This window comes from Schistocerca nitens, chromosome 10 (assembly GCF_023898315.1).
Source record: "Schistocerca nitens isolate TAMUIC-IGC-003100 chromosome 10, iqSchNite1.1, whole genome shotgun sequence".
NCBI lineage: Eukaryota > Metazoa > Arthropoda > Insecta > Orthoptera > Acrididae > Schistocerca > Schistocerca nitens.
The window spans coordinates 36,181,163-36,201,050 of NC_064623.1; the positions used below are offsets into that span (position 1 = coordinate 36,181,163).

Below are 19,888 nucleotides of genomic sequence, written 5' to 3' on the forward strand. Positions count from 1 at the left end.
GCAATGTGTGATCTTGTTGGCTGTACAGCCATACGGCAGGAACTTATGATGCATTATCCCAATGTAATCGAAGAAAACACTGAGAAGAACCTTCACATTTGATTGAACTTGTCAAATTTTCTTCGGCCTTGGCTCTTGAGGCAGCTACCAGTGGGATTATTGGGCCTTGGTTTCAACCTCATACCCACATACCCATGTTTTGTCATCTGTTGCAATAAGAAAAGTTCTGGATTGTTGTTGACTTCATTCAGCAATTCCTGAACGATGTCTACGCAATGTCATTTTTGGTCAAAATGCAACAATTTTGAATCAAACCTTGCTGCTACACATTTCATGCCTAAATGATATGTGGACATCATCAGCAGCCTCTCTGATGGTGATCTGGTGATTTTCCAGAATCATTTCTTTGTTTCTTCCACACTGCTGTCCATAACTGATGTGCTAGGGGGTCCAGGGTGGTCGTCATATCCAAAGTCTTCTAAATCCTCTTTGAAATGATTTGATTTGATTTATTTCATCTCATAACATGCAATATTCTGATCTGTTGTACTGGAGACATGTCAATATACAATTTTAGGTATTTAGTTTACAGAGTTAAAAATAATAACAAGTATAGTTATCAAACAATTTTCTAGCAGTACAATACTTTTACATTCTTGTACAAACATTTTTTTTATTTTTATTTTTTGACAGAGATGTTAGTTGCCCTGTTTAAATTATCACCTCATCATTCATAAACTACTCCACTCAATAATAACATTTTTCCACTGAGAGTTCATGTAATTTTCTCATTCGATGACTAATTTCCATGCTCACAATATCATAGCCCTTTAATTTATTGTATATTTTCATGCTCATGTATTGAGGAGTCATAGAATATAGCTTTAATTGGTGTGGAGGGAGCATAAAATTTTGTTTTTACCTAGCTGTGTAAGTGTGTTTGAAGTGAAATTCTTCGAAAAGTTCAGGTTTACTGTACAGGAAAAATAGAATTTCAAAAATGTATAGTGACGGGACAGATAATATATTTAGTTTTTTAAACAATGGGTGACATGAGGTTCTTGCATGCGCAGCACAAATCTTCCTAATGATTCTTTTTTGAAGTTTTAATATCCGTACCACATAAAATGAATTACCCCAAAAAATTATGCCATATCTGATGACAGATTCGAAGTAACTATGGTATGCAATTTTTCGGCTTTCCATGTCTATTACATCATGTAACATTCCCATTGCAAAAGAAAGGCTATTTAGTTTGTTAACTAAATATTCTGAGTGTGCCAGCCAGTTTAAGTTTTCGTCAAGGTTTAGTCCTAAGAATTTTTCTGTGCTTGCTGGTTCTATTTTCTCATTTTTATGTAGGACATAGATCTCACTTGGTTTAAATTGTTTTGTTTTGAACTGTGTGAGTTGTGTTTTTGTAATGTTTAGTTTCAAACCATTTAATTGAAACCAGGCTTCCAGAGAATCCAAAGTGTTTACAACACAGTCAGCAATTTCTGCAGAGCTATTTTTTTCAATCAGTACTGAAGTGTCATCTGCAAATAGGACTGACTTTGCATTGATATTCAAAGGTAAATCATTTATATAAAACAGGAAGCGAATTGGTCCCAAACCAGAGACCTGGGGAACACCTAATGAGATAGTTTCCTTTTTCAATGAGTAATTTGCAGAGATGTAATTATACAAGGTGTACAACTTTGCTTTCGCCGTTTGCCGATAGGTGGTGCCAACGGTACATAGCGGTCGAAAGAAACAGATTGCAGACATCAGGCAGTTAGCTTGGAGCTCGGGTAACATAACCTCATTCAAACATTAGTCGATTTGTGTCTGCATCATAAAGTTGTTCTTGATTGAAAATGTCAGTTTACGAGCCTAATTCTTGTCATTTGTGGCAGGTGTTACTGTTTCATATGTTTCATATGTTTATTCACTAGCTGTTCAGCATGTTTACCACACAATTGGCTTCATCAAAATACATTTTACATATTTGATATAAGTGTGGCGACAGTCGACCGCCAGTAACTTCACTGGCGAAGTGCAGAGTAAAGGGTCTTTGGAGACTGGAATTCTTCGGGTAGTCCCGCCTACTACTTGACTGAGTGATACGTGTGTCGTGAATTTCTGCAATGTTTTCCTTGTCTTTTCTGTAATCATACGAGCCATAATAAAAGTGTCTTATCGTAATAAGGTGGAGTTTTCTATGCGTTGCCTGCCGCTATAGCCAAAAAACCCACACTGGTGACCCCGAGTCACGAAAATAGTTGCCGTCACTCGCTGTGTATCACCGGTTTCGCGCCAATAGACAATGTCACAGCCTCCAATTTTTCCGGCAGTGCAGGACGCCGCGACCGCAGAATGGACATTCGACTGTGAAGCGCTACACTTTACTCCATGTGCTACTAATACACCAGGAATGTTCGTATCTCCGGTGTTTGCCTCGCCTGGCCGGACGACTCTAACCTCTGTGATGTTTAAAGCTTTCCCAGCGTACTGATTGTTCCATAAAAACACGGGAGAACTGCCGGATAACAGTAACGTCCTGCCATGATATTTCGGCGCAGAGTCTTATGGCCATCTTCAGGTGAGTGCTACTGTAGTAGTACTACTACAGTGGCACTCACCTGGAGATGGCCAGAAGAGTCTGTGCCGAAATATTGTGGCAGGACGTTATTGATATCCGGCAGTTCTCCCGTGTTTTTATGGAACGACTCTAACCTCTGCCGGTATACCACACCTGGCGCAGTACACATCGTCGCAGACAACTTCTACGGTATTCTACACTCGACGGAATGCTCCTTCAGCACAAGACCCTGGAAACCCCTCACCCGAGTTTCTACCGCGCAACATGGACCACACGGCTGTCCAGTTTTGGGGTCCAAACATATGGCCGCCCCCTCCTCACCGTGCCGGGCCATTTATACACCTATCCATCCTGCACACACACACCCCTCCCCCCTCCCCCCTGCCACTCTGCTCAGATTTCGGCTGCATCGGCAGATCCTTCCGCGCCTGCCACGCTGTGTTCGTCATGTGGCCGTACAGATTCCATGCCTACAAGGACTGGATACTATGTCTCACTTACACAGCTAACGGATGTTCAACGCAACACATCTCCCGTCACTGGGGCATATTTCACACCAGTGAACACCGTGCAGAATTCCTGTATGTTTCGTGCCTTTCCTACAGCCTCGCAAGCACTGGCCCCCGGTCGTTTTTCGAAGCTGCCGCTGTTACAACCGGACAACCCAGTGACGTGGTTTACCTTGGTGGACAACATGTTGGACATACACGGTATTGCGGACGACAACACTCGTTTTGTGTGTTTAGTGAACCACCTACATGACCACCCAGATCTCATCAGTGACTTGTTGCTGAACCCACCCAAGAGCAGCAAATATGCCTCTGCTCGTGCATTACTTATCGAATGCCTCTCTCGCCCACCAGCCAATACGATTCACAACATAATTTACGGCGAGACTTTAGGCGACAGAACACCCTCACAGCTGTGGCAGTGCTTGCGTGCGCAGGTCAGTACTGAGATCTTGCCGAACTTAGCGCTCTGGGCATTGTGGTTGGTGAAGTTGCTGCAAGAACTAGAGTTACATTTGCTTCCACATACCACAGCATCACTCGAGGATAAACTACGGCTGGCAGACCAGGCATACGCCATTATTTGACACAGCCACCTCCCTCCGCGCTGCACAGTGCCTTATACCGAAGAGGTTGGTAATCCTACGATTATACTTCCACCGTCAGGCGGTAGAGGCCAGACGCGTGCGTATCGCGGACAGCACACGGAACAGCAGCCATCTAGCGGTCAAGACCTGAAACCGCCAGCAGGTCAGCAACAGCCTCTCCCCAACCCAACCGGGCTAGCACCTGCCCGCTCCGCCTTCCTCTCGCCTGACGCTGTGGCTGACGGGACGAATACAGCTGACTCACGCATATGCTAGTTCCACTCCACTTTCTGGGACGCCGCTCGCAACTGCCACCCGCCCTGCGCATTCCCAAATGCCACACGCGGGCCGCAGTAGGCGCCACAGCCCGCGGATACATGCAGGGGTGCCCCCAGATGTTGCATTCTGTCAGATCCCCCACCTCACGAGGACGTCTGTAGGCCTTGGATTTAGGTAGGCGCCGGTATTTTCTCATCGATACCAGAGCGACGTTAGTGCCATACCTCCCACATTTTCTGTAAAGTACACGATACCAACCAAACTATCCCTTCGAGCAGCAAATAAGTCGCCACTTCGTGTCAATGGTTTGGCCAAGTTACCTATTGAACTCATACCTGGCAAACAGTTCACTTGGTCCTTCTACATGACTGACGTCGAAGACCCAGTATTAGGCATTGACTTCCTTTTCCACTTCGGACTTTCTCCAGATCTTCAGTCGGCCGCATTATTGCACCACGCCTCATCCACTCTTGTTGCATGTTCAGTCACCTCTTCGGCCCCCCTCCCCCTCAGCTTCCCGACGACTTCGACACAGCTCCCATCGAGTGCTCTTCACTGGCGGTCAGCCTCACAACTTCCTTTGCCCAGCTCCAGCCCGAACGTCCTGCAGTCGACGATCTCCGTGCTCACAATGCCGAACTGAACCGTGCCGTATCGTCAGCTACACAAGCCCTCACCGAGGCACGATGCCTCATACAACGCTTGTTACCGCCACCACCATCCGACACCGGAGTATCATCGCCTCAATACACGGACGGTATTAGACAATTATCCCATACCTCACATACAAGACTTTGCACAAGTACTTAGCGGAGCATGCATCTTCAGTGTCTTGGACTGCTGCAAGGCATATTTACAGATACCAATGGAACATACCAAAGACAGCAGTGATCACCCCTTTCGGCCTGTACGAATATTGTTACATGCCTTATGGTCTCAAAAACGCGGCCCAAACTTGGCAGCATTTTATAGACTCACCTCTGTTTAACTGCACATATTGCTACACATACCTCGACGACAAATTAATTTTCTCCCCCTCCGACAGGCAACATGAACTCCACCTGGCCGTGATACAGGACTTATTGCCACGTAACGGAGTCGAGATCAATAATGACAAGTCACAACTCCGCTGCACCGCTGTCACTTTTCTGGGGTACACCGTCTCCTCGGATGAAATATGCCCCCCGCAGGAGCGGGTTTACTGCATTCGCAATCTACCTCTCCCAGTGTTGTTTCACAAATTACGCCGCTCTTTAGGAACTGTCAATTTCTACCGTCATAACCTGTCGATGGCGGCAGCAATTCAAGCTCCTTTGACTGATGCATTGGCCGGGAAACAAACCTCTGGCAGTCGCCGAGTACAGTGGTCTGAGAACATGGTGAGAGCTTTTGAAGACCTTACATCAGCGTTAGCACATGGTGCCACTCTCGCCCACCCTTTGCCAGATGCCTGCATCTCTATTACAGCGGATGCAAGTGATTTTGCAATCGGTGCAGTCCTCCAACAGCATGTCAATGACACGACACAACCACTCCGGTTTTTTTCCAAAAAACTATCTACAACTCAACGTAAATGGTCAGCATTTGACAAAGAATTGCTTGCTGTTTATGAAGCTGTAAAATATTTCTGCACAGACATCGAATGAAGGAATATAACAATTTTCACAGACCATCGCCCCCTCGCAGAGGCTATCCGTAATCCCGCTGCTGACCTTCCCCCACGTAGGTTTCGGCAAACGAACTTAATTTGCCAATACACGACAGACATCCGTTACATTCGGGATTCAGAAAATGTGGTGGCTGACTACCTATCACATATCACTGCAATTTCATCCCCCATTAATTTCGACGAATGGGCCCAGTTACAGGACAGTGACACCGAATTGCACAACCTCCGACAGGACCCAGATACTTCCCTTCAGATCGTTTCGTGCAACCTACCAGGCTGTGGTGTGATACATCCACGGGCACCACCCAGCCTACTGTTCCCCCTGCGCTGCGTTGCCAAGTGTTCACTACTTTACATAACCTGGCACATCCTGGTGCTAAGGCTACTACGCACCTGGTAACAGAATGCTTTGTGTGGCCAGCTGTGAAGAGTTATTGTCACATTTGGGCTCGTGCTTGTTTACAGTGCCAGCGCAGCAAAGTCGGCAGGCACACACAACCCAGTCTAGGTAAATTCGACATCCCGAAAGGCCGCTTCCATCACGTACATGTGGACCTCTTAGGACTGTTACCCACGTCTGATGGTTCCAGGTATATCTTGTCCGTCATTGACCGTGTTACACATTGGGTGGAGGCAATACCCCTGCAAGACATCACAGCGGATTCCGTAGCACGCGCATTCGTATCCTCCTGGATAGCTCGATTTGGCTGCCCTACATCCATCACCAACGACCAGATAAGACAGTTTGAATACCTGCTGTTTAACAAACTCTGCGTCGTCTGTGGGGGTGGATAGATTCCGCATTATGGCTTACCACCCTCAGAGCAACGGACTGGTTGAGCGGTGGCACAGAACTCTTAAAGCGGCACTCATGTGCCACAGTGGTGAGTGGTGCAACGCCCTTCCCTGGGTTATGCTAGGAATACGCACGGCTTACAAGACAGGCCTCCAAGCTTCACTCACAGAGCTGCTGTATGGCGAGACCCTAGTTCTCCCTGCAGAGTTCGTCAATGACGAAACAATCGCCGACCTATCTGACCTCCCCACGCTAGCTGAGCGTGTCCGGACACACATAGCCCCGATCCGCACGCCTCCTCCACGACCACATACCCATCCTCCAGTGTTCCTGCATTTGGCACTGGACTCTTGCGAGTTCGTTATGTTACGGGATGACACAGTCAAACCGGCATTACAGCCACCTTACTCTGGCACGCATCGAGTAGTGGCTCGCATGGACAATACTATGGACATTCTCGTCAGTGGCCGCCGGCAGACAGTTTCCCTCCAATGCGTGAAACCAGCCTGGACAATCGAGGAATCTGTAACACACACCTCCACGTCGAGTGTTCTTCTATCAGGTGACGACACCGATCTCACACAGACTGCCCACTCCCCTGCGACCCACCATGATCGTATGTCCACCGAGCCTACACCCGTGGGCAACTCAGTGGTTGCGTGTGACAATACTCTACCCTCGTTTCACACAGGCACTGCGTGTGACAATCCACAACCTCAGGCTAAACCACATGTTGCGTGTGACATTACCCCGTCCCAAGTGTTGGCACCAAATACCCCCACAGTGTGTTCCAGTGTTTCTCCTGAACTACGATGTTTCCCCCTCTTGTGCCCCCTACATCCGCTGTTGACGAAATTTGCATCGCAATCAACGCCTCTGAGTGCCCACACGATGTGCTTTCCTTGCAGCTCCACGAGGGATCCATCTTCGTCCTCCGCATAGGGGACACTTCACGTGGGTCCACACCCACGTCACATATCACCATCCTGTGTACAGTCCCTATCGCAAATGGGGTCGATACGGCTGCCATAGCTGCAATGTTCAGCACCGACGGGATGCTCAAGATTCGCAACCCCCTCTCCGCCGGTACTGCAACGACGACATCTTGTGCCAGTCCAGTTCACGCGTGCAGGTCAGCCAGTCCCCCCCCCCCCTCCACTGGATGGCAGACTATGCAAGAGCTAGTCCACCCTGCATAGACAGTATGGACTCTTAGCACACACTGCTATCAACCAGAGAGCACCCCACAACGCCACTACACAGGAAGACACCCACGTCCTGCCCCCAGCCAGTGCTCCGCTCTTTGGTGACAGTCGACTGCCAGTAACTTCACCAACAAAGTGGAGAGTAAAGGGTCTTTGGAGACTGGAGTTCTTTGGGTAGTCCCATCTACTACTTGACTGAGTGATACGCGTGTCGTGAATTTCTGCAATGTTTTCCTTGTCTTTTCTGTAATCATACGAGCCTTAATAAAAGTGTCTTACCATAATAAGATGCGGGTTTTCTGTGCATGGCCCATTGCTGTAGCCTTTTTAGTAGTTAGTAATTTGTACATTTTACTCACATCATCATTTTACATATACATATAAATACATAAACTTCTTACTATTCAGACAATTTGAGCAATAATCATTATATAGTTTATGCTCAAGAATTAATTATATGGTTTTACACATTTATTTAATGATAGTTACTTTATTCCATTGTTTCTTCATATGCTTTATTTTTGAGCCATGTCTCTAATACCTCCTTAAATTTAAAGTGGGTGAGGGTTTTGACAGATTGTGGCAGTTTATCATATAACTTTAGACTTAGGTGTTTATGACTGTTGTGTGTCAGCGACAGCCTAGAATACAGTATATCAAGCATGCAGCTGTTTCAAGTGCTGTGCAAATGTAAATTCTTTCTCTGTGTAAATTGTTGTATATTTTCTTTTACATACAAGGTGCATCAAAAAAATGTATACACACTTTGAACTGTCATAGACAATTTATTTCCCATTCTACAAGGTTAAATATCTGTGAGAAAGAAATGTTATGTTTCTTCAACAGGTGGCAGCAGTAGCAAGAAAGTAACTGCAACATGGTGGACATGCGTTTGAGCTTTGAAGTGCGGAAGCAGATAATTAAGTGGTACTGGAAGTTTGAGAATGTAGCTGCAGTTCAAAGACAGTGGAGAAATGAGTATGGTACAGAACAACCTTCAAGGTTAACAATTACACGTCTACGAGACAAATTCGAAATTCATGGAACAGTGTGTGATGTGCATAAAGGTCAATCAGGGCGACCTTGTACAGCTACAAGTGATGATTCCACAACTGCAGTCTTGGAACTGCTTCAGCGCTCACCTCAAAAATCTTCAAGGCAAGCGGCACGTGAGAGTAATGTAAGTGCTAGTAGTGTGCTACGCATTCTGAAGAAAGGCAAGTTTCGTGTATACATTCCAAGGCTGGTGCAACAGCTAAGTGACGACAATCCAGATCGAAGGTTAGAATTTTGTGAATGGGTTCAGGAGATGGTGAGACGTGAACCGGGATTTATGGGTAGCATAATTTGGTCGGATGAAGCCATATTCAAACTCAATGGAACTGTCAATAGGCACAATCATGTATACTGGGCTGAAGATAATCCCCACATTACAGTTGAAAAGGCTGTGAATTTGCCTGGTGTAAATGTGTGGTGTGGTTTGTCTGCAAGGGTACTCATTTGGCCTTTCCGCTTTGAGGGTACTGTTACTGGAGAAACGTACCTAACAATGCTTGCTGACTCCATATTCCTTGCCATTCGTGCATTATACGGTAATGATGAGTTTTATTTCCAACAAGATGGCACCCCGCCGCAGTATCATAGGGACGTACGAGCATACCCAGATCACAATGTGCCCGGTCAGTGGATAGGATGCAGGGGACCAATCGAGTTTCCTGCACACTCTCGAAACCTCAAACCACTGGATTTCTTCTTATGGGGCACAGTAAAAGATGAGGTGTACAAATGTAAACCACGTAACCTGGACACACTTTGGAATGAGATTCAGGCGGTGTGCACAGAAATCTCATTGGACACTTTGGTACGATGTACGGAATCAGTGGTGACTTGTACTCAGAAATGTATTGATGCTGAAGGCCACCAGTTTGAACATTAATCACATTTGCAAAGTACATTTATTTTTCCAATTGGTCTTTAAGCTTTCCATTTCCAGAAATTTAACATTGTAGAACAAGAAATTAATTTTCTATGGCGCTTCAAAGTGTGTATACAATTTTTTGACGCACCCTGTATATTAAGCAGTTATACATATAGAGACTTGGGAGTGTCATTATGTTTAATATACTGAAGTGCTCCTTACAGCTTTCTCTTGGACCCAATCCTTGTAAACATCTAATTTGTAATTGCTTTTTTTTTGCCATTCGAATACACAGTTTGTGCCTGATGAATTACCCCATAACAGAATCCCATATTGCAGCTGTGACTGAAAGAATGCATAGTAGCAAAGCAACAATAAACTTTTACTGACATAATTTCTTAGTTTATGCAGCAGGAATATTACGCATGCAAGTTTGCCTGTCAGGTAGCTTATATGGTCATCCCATGAGAGCCTCTGGTCTTTTTTAGTCCCAGTAATTTGACAATGTGATTCTCTGCTTTCCGTACCTTCAGGTTAAAATAAATTTCTTCTGTTTTTGTGTTGTTCTGTTTCAATATGAAGAAAATAGCAGTTGAGTCTCATCAAATGCTCTCAAGTACGGATGTTAAGGACACTATTAGTGAAATAACATGTCGTGAGTGGTTTCAACACTTCAAGAACAGTGATTTTAACATTGCAGACTGGCACAGTGGTGGAAGAGAGAATGTTTTCGAACATGCAGAATTGGAGACATTGCTGAGCGAAGACTCGTGTCAAACTCGAGAAGAATTGGCACAATTAGTGGGAGTGACACAGCAAGCCATTTCAAAATGTCTCAAGGCTATGAGCATGATTCAGAAGGAAGGAACTTGGGTCCCGTGTGAGCTGAAACCAAGAGACATTGAACAGAATTTGTGTGTTTGTGAACAGTTGCTTCAGAGGCAAAAACGGAAGGGATTTTTGCATCGCATTGTGACCGGGAATGAAAAATGGGTTCATTACGCTAACCCTAAATGCAAAAAGTCATGGGGATATCCCGGCCATACTTCCACGTTGACGGCCAAGCCAAATGTTCATGGCTCCACAATTATGCTCTGCAAGTGGTGGGACCAGCTCGGCAATATTTACTATGAGGTGTTAAAACCAAGTGAAACAATCACAGGTGCTTGTTATCGAACACAATTAATGCATTTGAGCAGAGCATTAAAAGACAAACAGCCCCAATACAGCGAGAGGCATGATAACGTGATTTTGCAGCATGACAACGCCCAACCCCATGTTGCAATAGAGGTCAAAACGTACTTGGAAACATTAAAATAGTAAGTCCTACCCCACCCGCCATATTCTCCAGACATTGCCCCTCTGATTATCACCTGTTTAGATCAATGGTGCATGGCCTGGCTGACCAACACTTCCGATCTCATGAAGAGATCTGTACCTACAGATTGGAAAATTGCGCAGGTCGCACCAGTGTTTAAGAAGGGTAGTAGGAGTAATCCATCGAACTACAGCCCTATATCATTGACGTCAGTTTGCAGTAGGGTTTTGGAGCATATACTGTATTCAAACCTTATGAATCACCTCGAAGGGAACAATCTATTGATACGTAATCAGCATGGTTTCAGAAAACATCGTTCTTGTGCAATGCAGCTAGCTCTTTATTCGCACGAAGTAATGGCCGCTATCGACAGGGGATCTCAGGTTGTTTCCGTGTTTCTGGATTTCCGGAAGGCTTTTGACACCGTTCCTCACAAGCGACTTCTAATCAAGCTGCAGGCCTATGGGGTATCGTCTCAGTTGTGCGACTGGATTCGTGATTTCCTGTCAGGAGGGTCGCAGTTCGTAGTAATAGAAGGCAAATCATTGAGTAAAACTGAAGTGATATCAGGTGTTCCCCAGGGAAGCGTCCTGGGACCTCTGCTGTTCCTGATCTATATAAATGACCTGAGTGACAATCTGAGCAGTTCTCTTAGGTTGTTCGCAGATGATGCTGTAATTTACCGTCTAGTAAGGTCATCCAAAGACCAGTATCAGTTGCAAAGCGATTTAGAAAAGATTGCTGTGTGGTGTGGCAGGTGGCAGTTGACACTAAATAACGAAAAGTGTGAGGTGATCCATATGAGTTCCAAAAGAAACCCGTTGGAATTCGATTACTCGATACATAGTACAATTCTCAAGGCTGTCAATTCAACTAAGTACCTGGGTGTAAAAATTACGAAAAACTTCAGTTGGAAAGACCACATACATAATATTGTGGGGAAGGCGAGCCACGGGTTGCGTTTCATTGGCAGGACACTTAGAAGATGCAACAAGTCCACTAAAGAGACAGCTTACACTACACTCGTTCGTCCTCTGTTAGAATACTGCTGCGCGGTGTGGGATCCTTACCAGGTGGGACTGACGGAGGACATCAAAAGGGTGCAAAAAAGGGCAGCTCATTTTGTATTATCACGTAATAGGGGAGAGAGTGTAGCAGATATGATACGCGAGTTGGGAGGGAAGTCATTAAAGCAAAGACTTTTTTCGTCGCGGCGAGATCTATTTATGAAATTTCAGTCACCAACTTTCTCTACCGAATGCGAAAATATTTTGTTGAACCCAACCTACATAGGCAGGAATGATCATCAAAATGAAATAAGAGAAATCAGAGCTCGAACAGAAAGGTTTAGGTGTTCGTTTTTCCCTCACGCTGTTCGGGAGTGGAATGGTAGGGAGATAGTATGACTGTGGTTCGATGAACCCTCTGCCAAGCACTTAAATGTGAATTGCAGAGTAATCATGTAGATGTAGAAGAAGTCACAAATTGGATCGATTCGTGGATCGCTTCAAAAGATGAACAATTTTTTCGATGCGGGCTTCGTACACTGCCCGAAAGATGGGAGAAAGTAGTGGCCAGCGATGGAAAATACTTGAAATGATACTTGTGTAACCAATTTGTTTCATTAAAACCTCAAATGTTGGAAACAAAGTTGTACACCTTGTAACTCTTTCCTTCCTCTTTGTCAAATACGAGGTCAGCCACTGGAGGTCACTCCCACTGATCCCGTATCTCCCTAATTTATAGAGCAGCATGGAGTGCTTCACTGAATCAAATGCTTTGCTTAATTCACAGAAGATACCTGCAACTTTGCTGCTGTTATCCAATGAGGAGCTAATTCTGTCAACAAATGTGTTTATTGCATCTAAGGTATTTTTTCATTTTTGGAAAATTGATTTTTATCAGTGATATTAAATTTTGAGATAAAATTTAGTATCTGTGTTGCAACAAGCTTTTCAAATAACTTAGAGAAAATTGACAGGATAGAAACAGGTCTGTAATTTCCCATTTCTTCTTTTGGCCCTTTTTTGTGTACTGGCCTATCTTCGGCATACTTCAGTAACTCTGGGAAGCATCCTTGATCAAACGATTGGTTAATTATTTCTGTCAAAGGATGTGATATTATTTTAAATACCATTTTAATTACTTCTGTTGGTATACCATCCCATCCTGCAGAATTTTTGTTTTTCAGGGAGAATATAACATCTTCTACAGGTTTCAGTGTAAAGTCTGTATATGAAGGAAGCTGTTCCGAATTACGAGTAAAGCCACTTATAATGTATAAATCACAAGAAATTAAAAAACTGCTGTTACTTTCTGACCACACTTCGTATACTGTCACAAACTTGAAGACAGCTCATTTTCTGGTATAGAGGTCGCCATAACGTTCCTGAAGAGTTCCTTTTCATATTTTCTGAATTTTATACAAATCTTCATCGTGTAAGGTTGTCTGAGACCACATTACATTTTGTCATAATGATGCATAACTGAAACAGCAGCTTATCTAACAAGCAACCACGTGCACTGTGTGAGAGCTCGGAGGAAAGTGACTCAAGCTGGGTTCTATATCTGACCTCTCCCACTGTCAACCAAAGCAGTCTCATTTGCCTTCTAGACTTTCTAGTGATAGAGGAAAAATTGTTCTCATTACTTTTGCGACACACTTATTACAACAACTGTACAAAAAAGCTGTACCAAAAACAAAATCAACCTGAAAAATCATATTGTTGTGTATTTATTTATTTGTATCTATTTACTCCCCACAGACAAACACAGAATTTGTTTTGGATTGAGGATATATTTTAAACTTCATGTCACAATTTTGTTGGAACAATCATAAACAATAAAAACATTGTATATCTTGATTACTGGCACTTCATAAATACTACTGGCACAAATGAAAGTATTCTACTCCTCCAAAAGGAATTCCTTAATGCTATTAAGACAGCTATTGGTACGAAACTCCTTCAAGACCACTACAAAGCAGCTTCCATTTGAGTTTTTTTAAATTCTTTGGAAGTTCATTATAAACTCTGATCCTTTAAAAAATGATGGAACACAGCAACCAGTCATCCTTTTCTTTCAGACTTTATTGAAACAAAACAACATTTTTGCTGGTACCTAGCCATTATTAATGCACTATCTCATAGTTTTAAGACATGTCCTAGTACATTCGGGCTTTGTCACAGTTCATTCAAGACTCTAGAATGAACTGTGACAGAAGCCCAAACAATGGGGGACTGACAGCTGTTCCTCAATTCCACTTACACTAAAACACACATCACTCATTTTCACACTGGTACAAGAATTAAATTGGGACAGTCCTCATAGATTTTCATTTGTAAAGGAACATTTTAAAACAGAGCTCACCCTTTCAAATAATAGCTTTAATTTTCTAAAATTATTAGTATCTTCAAAACAACCAGTACTATGAAATATATGAACTTGTGCTGTAATGGATAAATCATATATGTGTAAACAACAGTCCATACTTATCAGGTTAATTTTGAATTAGTCTTATCTTTTTTTAAGTTTCACTTAACAACATTATGAATTTGAGGCACGACATAATTCATCTGAGGTATATTTTGAAAATGTACATGGATTCGGACCCCCCCACCCCCACCCCCACTCCCCCACCTATTTTTAGGCATAACCCATTTTCAAGTCATCTAAAAATGTAACACACCATAATAAAAAGAAAGATATAAGATAAAAGCCATACATCTGCACTGAATACAGTCCTTAAGCAAACGTGGTAATTTTGATAGGATACCTCATCCCCATTTCATCACGAAATAATCACACGTTACATGTAATTGTGCATAGCACAGTCATCAAAGAGTATGATCTAAAATATAACGTATGTGTAAAGATAATGGTTGCAAGAACTACAGCATTAAAACACTACTAAAATACTATAGTGTGTTAAAGCTAAGTTCTGGCAACCACTATTATCCTGTGCACTTTATATTTTAGGTCATGCACTTCAACCACCATGCTATGCACAAATATGAATAGCACATGATTTCTGTATCAAGACTATAACAATGCATCCACATTTGTTATCGGTAATTACTAATTTTGTATAAACTCTACATCGAGTGCAGTTGCATAGCTTTAATGTTGTAACCATCCTTTCATTATGGTGTATTCTGTTTTTTGACTCATTTGAAAATGCGTGCTGAATTTAGTACATTTTTAAAACACAGGCTGCTGTAATTTTGTCTGTCTTCAAGTTTATTGAGGCAGAAGAAAACGAACATTGTAAATTTCCAAGAAGTGTAAACAAGTAGCAGATGGAAGTTCTCAAAAGAAGGACATATTTTCAGACCTGTTCTTTTTTTTTACCTGTTACCCCAGTCTTGTTGTAGAAATCTGTAAACCAGTTGTCTGGAACAAAACCATAGCGGACTTTCATTGGATACTCTCTTCTCACAGGATGAGGGAAATTCAAAGTGTCTCTCTCTCCAGAGGAATCTACTGTAATTCCATACCCACTCACAAACAATCTCTTATACAATGGAATTTGTTTAATCACTTCCGCTACATCTGCAGCATGTTTTGAGGCCTCTTCCACAACTCTCTTAACCAATTTTCCTGTACAAATAAGAACCTTATTAGAACATAATAATAGTTGTCCATTAGTCTGAACTTATTACATTGTAAAACATTATTGTTATTATTGTATGATTACTATTAATATTATTATTACCATTGTTGTTGTTGTTGTGGTCTTCAGTCCTGAGACTAGTTTGATGCAGCTCTCCATGCTACTCTATCCTGTGCAAGCTGCTTCATCTCCCAGTATGTACTGCGGCCTACATCCTTCTGAATCTGCTTAGTGTATTCATCTCTTGGTCTCCCTCTAGGATTTTTATCCTCCACGCTGCCCTCCAATACTAAACTGGTGATCCCTTGATGCCTCAGAAGATGTCCTACCAACCAATCCCTTCTTCTAGTCAAGTTGTGCCACAAACTCCTCTTCTCCCCAATTCTATTCAATACCTCCTCATTAGTTATGTGATCTACCCATTACAATCTTCCGCATTCTTCTGTAACACCACATTTTGAAGCCTTCTATTCTCTTCTTGTCCAAACTATTTATCGTCCATGTTTCACTTCCATACATGACTACACTCCATACAAGTACTTTCAGAAACAACTTCCTGACACTTAAATCTATACTCGATGTTAACAAATTTCTATTCTTCAGAAATACTTTCCTTGCCATTGCCAGTCTACATTTTATCAGTTATTTTGCTCCCCAAATAGCAAAACTCCTTTACTACTTTAAGTGTCTCATTTCCTAATCTAATTCCCTCAGCATCACCCGATTTAATTCGACTACATTCCTTTATCCTCGTTTTGCTTTTGTTGATGTTCATCTTATACCCTCCTTTCAAGACACTGTCCATTCCATTCAACTGCTCTTGCAAGCCCTTTGCTGTCAAACTCTTCACGCAGTATCGTATCTCCCATTTCATCTTCATCTACATCCTCTTCCATTTCCATAATATTGCCCTGAAGTACATTGTCCTTGTACAGACACTCTATATACTCCTTCCACCTTTCTGCTTTCCCTTCTTTGCTTAGCACTGGGTTTCCATCTGAGCTCTTGATATTCATGCAAGTGGTTCTCTTTTCTCCAAATGTCTCTTTAATTTTCCTGTAGGCAGTATCTATCTTACCCCTAGTGAGATAAGCCTCTACATCCTTACATTTGTCCTCTAGCCATCCCTGCTTAGCCATTTTGCACTTCCTGTCAATCTCATTTTTGAGATGTTTGTATTCCTTTTAGCCTGTTCATTTACTGAATTTTTGTATTTTCTCCTTTCATCAATTAAATTCAATATTTTTTCTGTTACCTACGGATTTCTACTAGCCCTCATCTTTATGCCTACTTGATCCTCTGCTGCCTTCACTACTTCATCCCTCGAAGCTACCCATTCTTCTTCTACTGTATTTCTTTCCCCCATTCTTGTCAATTGTTCCCTTATGCTCTCCCTGAAACTCTATACAATCTCTGGTTTAGTCAGTTTATCCAGGTCCCATCTCCTTAAATTCCGACCTTTTTGCAGTTTCTTCAGTTTTAATCTACAGTTCATAACCAATAGATTGTGGCCAGAGTCCACATCTGCCCCTGGAAATGACTTATAATTTAAAACCTGGTTCCTAAATCTCTGTATTACCATTATATAATCTATCTGAAACCTGTCAGTATCTCCAGGCTTCTTCCATCTATACAATCTTCTTTTATGATTCTTGAATCAAGTGTTAGCTATGATTAAGTTATGCTCTGTGCAAAATTCTATCAGGCGGCTTCCTCTTTCATTTCTTCCCCCCCCCCCTCCAAATCCCTATTCACCTACGTTTCCTTCTCTTCCTTTTCCTACTATCGAATTTCAGTCACCCATGACTATTAAATTTTCGTCTCCCTTCACTATCTGAATAATTTCTTTTATCTCATCATACATTTCTTCAATTTCTTCGTCATCTGCAGAGCTAGTTGGAATATAAACTTGTACTACTGTAGTAGGCGTGGGCTTCGTGTCTATCTTGGCCACAATAATGCGTTCACTATGCTGTTTGTAGTAGCTTACCCGCACTCCTATTTTTTTTATTCATTATTAAACCTACTCCTGCGTTACCCCTCTTTGATTTTGTATTTATAACCCTGTATTCACCTGACCAAAAGTCTTGTTCCTCCTGCCACCTAACTTCACTAATTCCCACTATATCTAACTTATTCCCACTATATCTAACCTATCCATTTCCCTTTTTAAATTTTCTCACCTACCTGCCTGATTAAGGGATCTGACATTCCACACTCCGATCCGTAGAACGCCAGTTTTCTTTCTCCTGATGACAACGTCCTCCAGAGTAGTCCCCACACGGAGATCCAAATGGGGGACTATTTTACCTCTGCAATATTATACCCAAGAGGACACCATCATCATTTAACCATAGAGTAAAGCTGCATGCCCTCGGGAAAAATTATGGCTGTAGTTTCCCCTTGCTTTCAGCCGTTCGCAGTACCAGCACAGCAAGGTTGTTTTGGTTAGTATTACAAGGCCAGATCAGTCAATCATCCAGACTGCTGCCCCTGCAACTACTGAAAAGGCTGCTGCCCCTCTTCACAAACCACACGTTTGTCTGACCTCTCAACAGATAGCCCTCCGTTGTGGTTGCACCTACGGTACAGCTATCTGTATCGCTGAGGCATGCAAGCCTCCCCACCAACGTTAAGGTCTATGGTTCATGGGGGGGATTTATTATTATTACTTGTGTCAAAAAGCTAAACAAGAGAAAATGATTGTAACTGTTGATATTTACAGAGAATGGTAGCTAGTCTTAACTGACAAATATACAATATGAGTTATTTAATTATACTACTGAAACATGTACATACAAAGAAATATCAAATAATCTTTGCTCAAAATTGGCGTTGTTCCACAACACTGTATTTACCTTTCAGTATTTCTGCTCCTGGGATAGTGCCTCTTAGTAGTAATCAAAATATCTGGTTTTGATCCCAGATACTACTTATGTTTCAACTAGAAGCACCAACAATGGCAGCTGAAGACTGCTGGTATACATCATCCTCATTCTGTCAGTGGCCATGTCAAAGAGGGCAGAAGAGTAACCAGAGGTTGGGAGCATCCTCTTGTTGATGATATACCCATTGTCAAAATATTCCAGATTATTCCTCGTTAGTAACTTCAGGAGAAGACTATGGGAAACAGAATGAACCACTAATGAAAGAGAAACTTTCTACGAGTCAGAGTGTGGAATGTCGGAAGCCGAAAAGAGTTGTAAAGGCTCAGTGTAGATACAGTGGGAGCCACTGAAGTGAAATGGAAAAAAGATTAGCTCTTTTGGTCATAACAGTGTAATATCAAAAACTGCAGAAAATGACATTACAGGAGTATGATTTCTCATGAAGAGGAAAGGAGGGTAGACAGTTCCGTGACACAATTATTCTCATCAGAACTGACAGCAAACAACACCAACAATAACTTGAAACTTACAGCACAGGACAAGAACACACAGAGTAACTATGGCTCAAGTTTGAAAGAGTAATTAAATATGCACTGTATAGACAAGTACCCAGTAGAAGAGCTCATAACAGGAGGGAACCACCACAGTATACAGCCACTGTAATGAAACTTCTAAGGAAATGGAGATCACTGCATTATAGGTGTAAAACAAAGCACAGAGCTACAGATAGAGAGATCCTGTATGAAATGCGCTTGGCTGTCAAGAGAGCAATACATGAAGCCTGACTACCATGGCAGAATACTGACAAATGATCTTTCACAAAACCAAAAGAAATTCTAGTTGTATGTGAAGGCTGTTAGTGGCATCAAAGTTAGTGTCCATTCCTTAATAAATGAGACAGGAACTGAAACTGAGGAGCAAAGCAAATGCTGAAATGCTTAACTCTGTTTTCAAATGGTCCTTTAAAAAAAAAAAAAAAAAAAAAAAAAAAAAAAAAAAAAAAAACACCCTCAAGACAATTTGCCCAATTAAATCTTTACCACTGAAAAGATGAATGAAATAAGTATTAGTGTCAGTGGTGTTGAGAAATAGCTGAAATCATTAAAACTGAACAAAGCTCCACACCCTGATGGTATCCCTATCAGAGTCTATACTTAATTTGTGGCTGAGTTAGCCCATCTTCTACCTATAATCTATCATGGATCCCTCAAACAAAAAACTATGCCCAGTTTTTCAAAAAAAGCACACATCACACCAGTCTACAAGAAGGGTAGCAGAAGTGATCCACAAAACTATTGTCCAATAACTTTGACACTGATCTGTTGTACAATCTTAGAACATATTCCAATCTCAGATATAATGAGGTATCTCGAACAGAATGATCTCATCCATGCTAGTCAGCACAGATTTCAAAAACATTGATGATGTGAAACTCAACTAGCACTTTTCTCACACGACAAACTGAAAGTGTTGGATCAAGGCAGCCTGTAGATGCAATGTTTCTTGATTTCCAAGTATGATCA

At 42.3% G+C, this 19,888-nt stretch overlaps 1 protein-coding gene across 1 annotated transcript in view; it reads right to left on the reverse strand.

The window, feature by feature from the left end:
• The window catches only part of LOC126209833 (ATP synthase subunit b, mitochondrial-like), a 51,128-nt gene extending 35,843 nt beyond the window's left edge, over nt 1–15,285 (reverse strand). The window contains exon 1 of the mRNA XM_049938964.1: nt 15,216–15,285. Within this exon, the coding sequence (XP_049794921.1) occupies nt 15,216–15,285 (70 nt within the window). The remainder of the gene's footprint in view (nt 1–15,215) is intronic.
• Nucleotides 15,286–19,888: the final 4,603 nt, after the last annotated feature.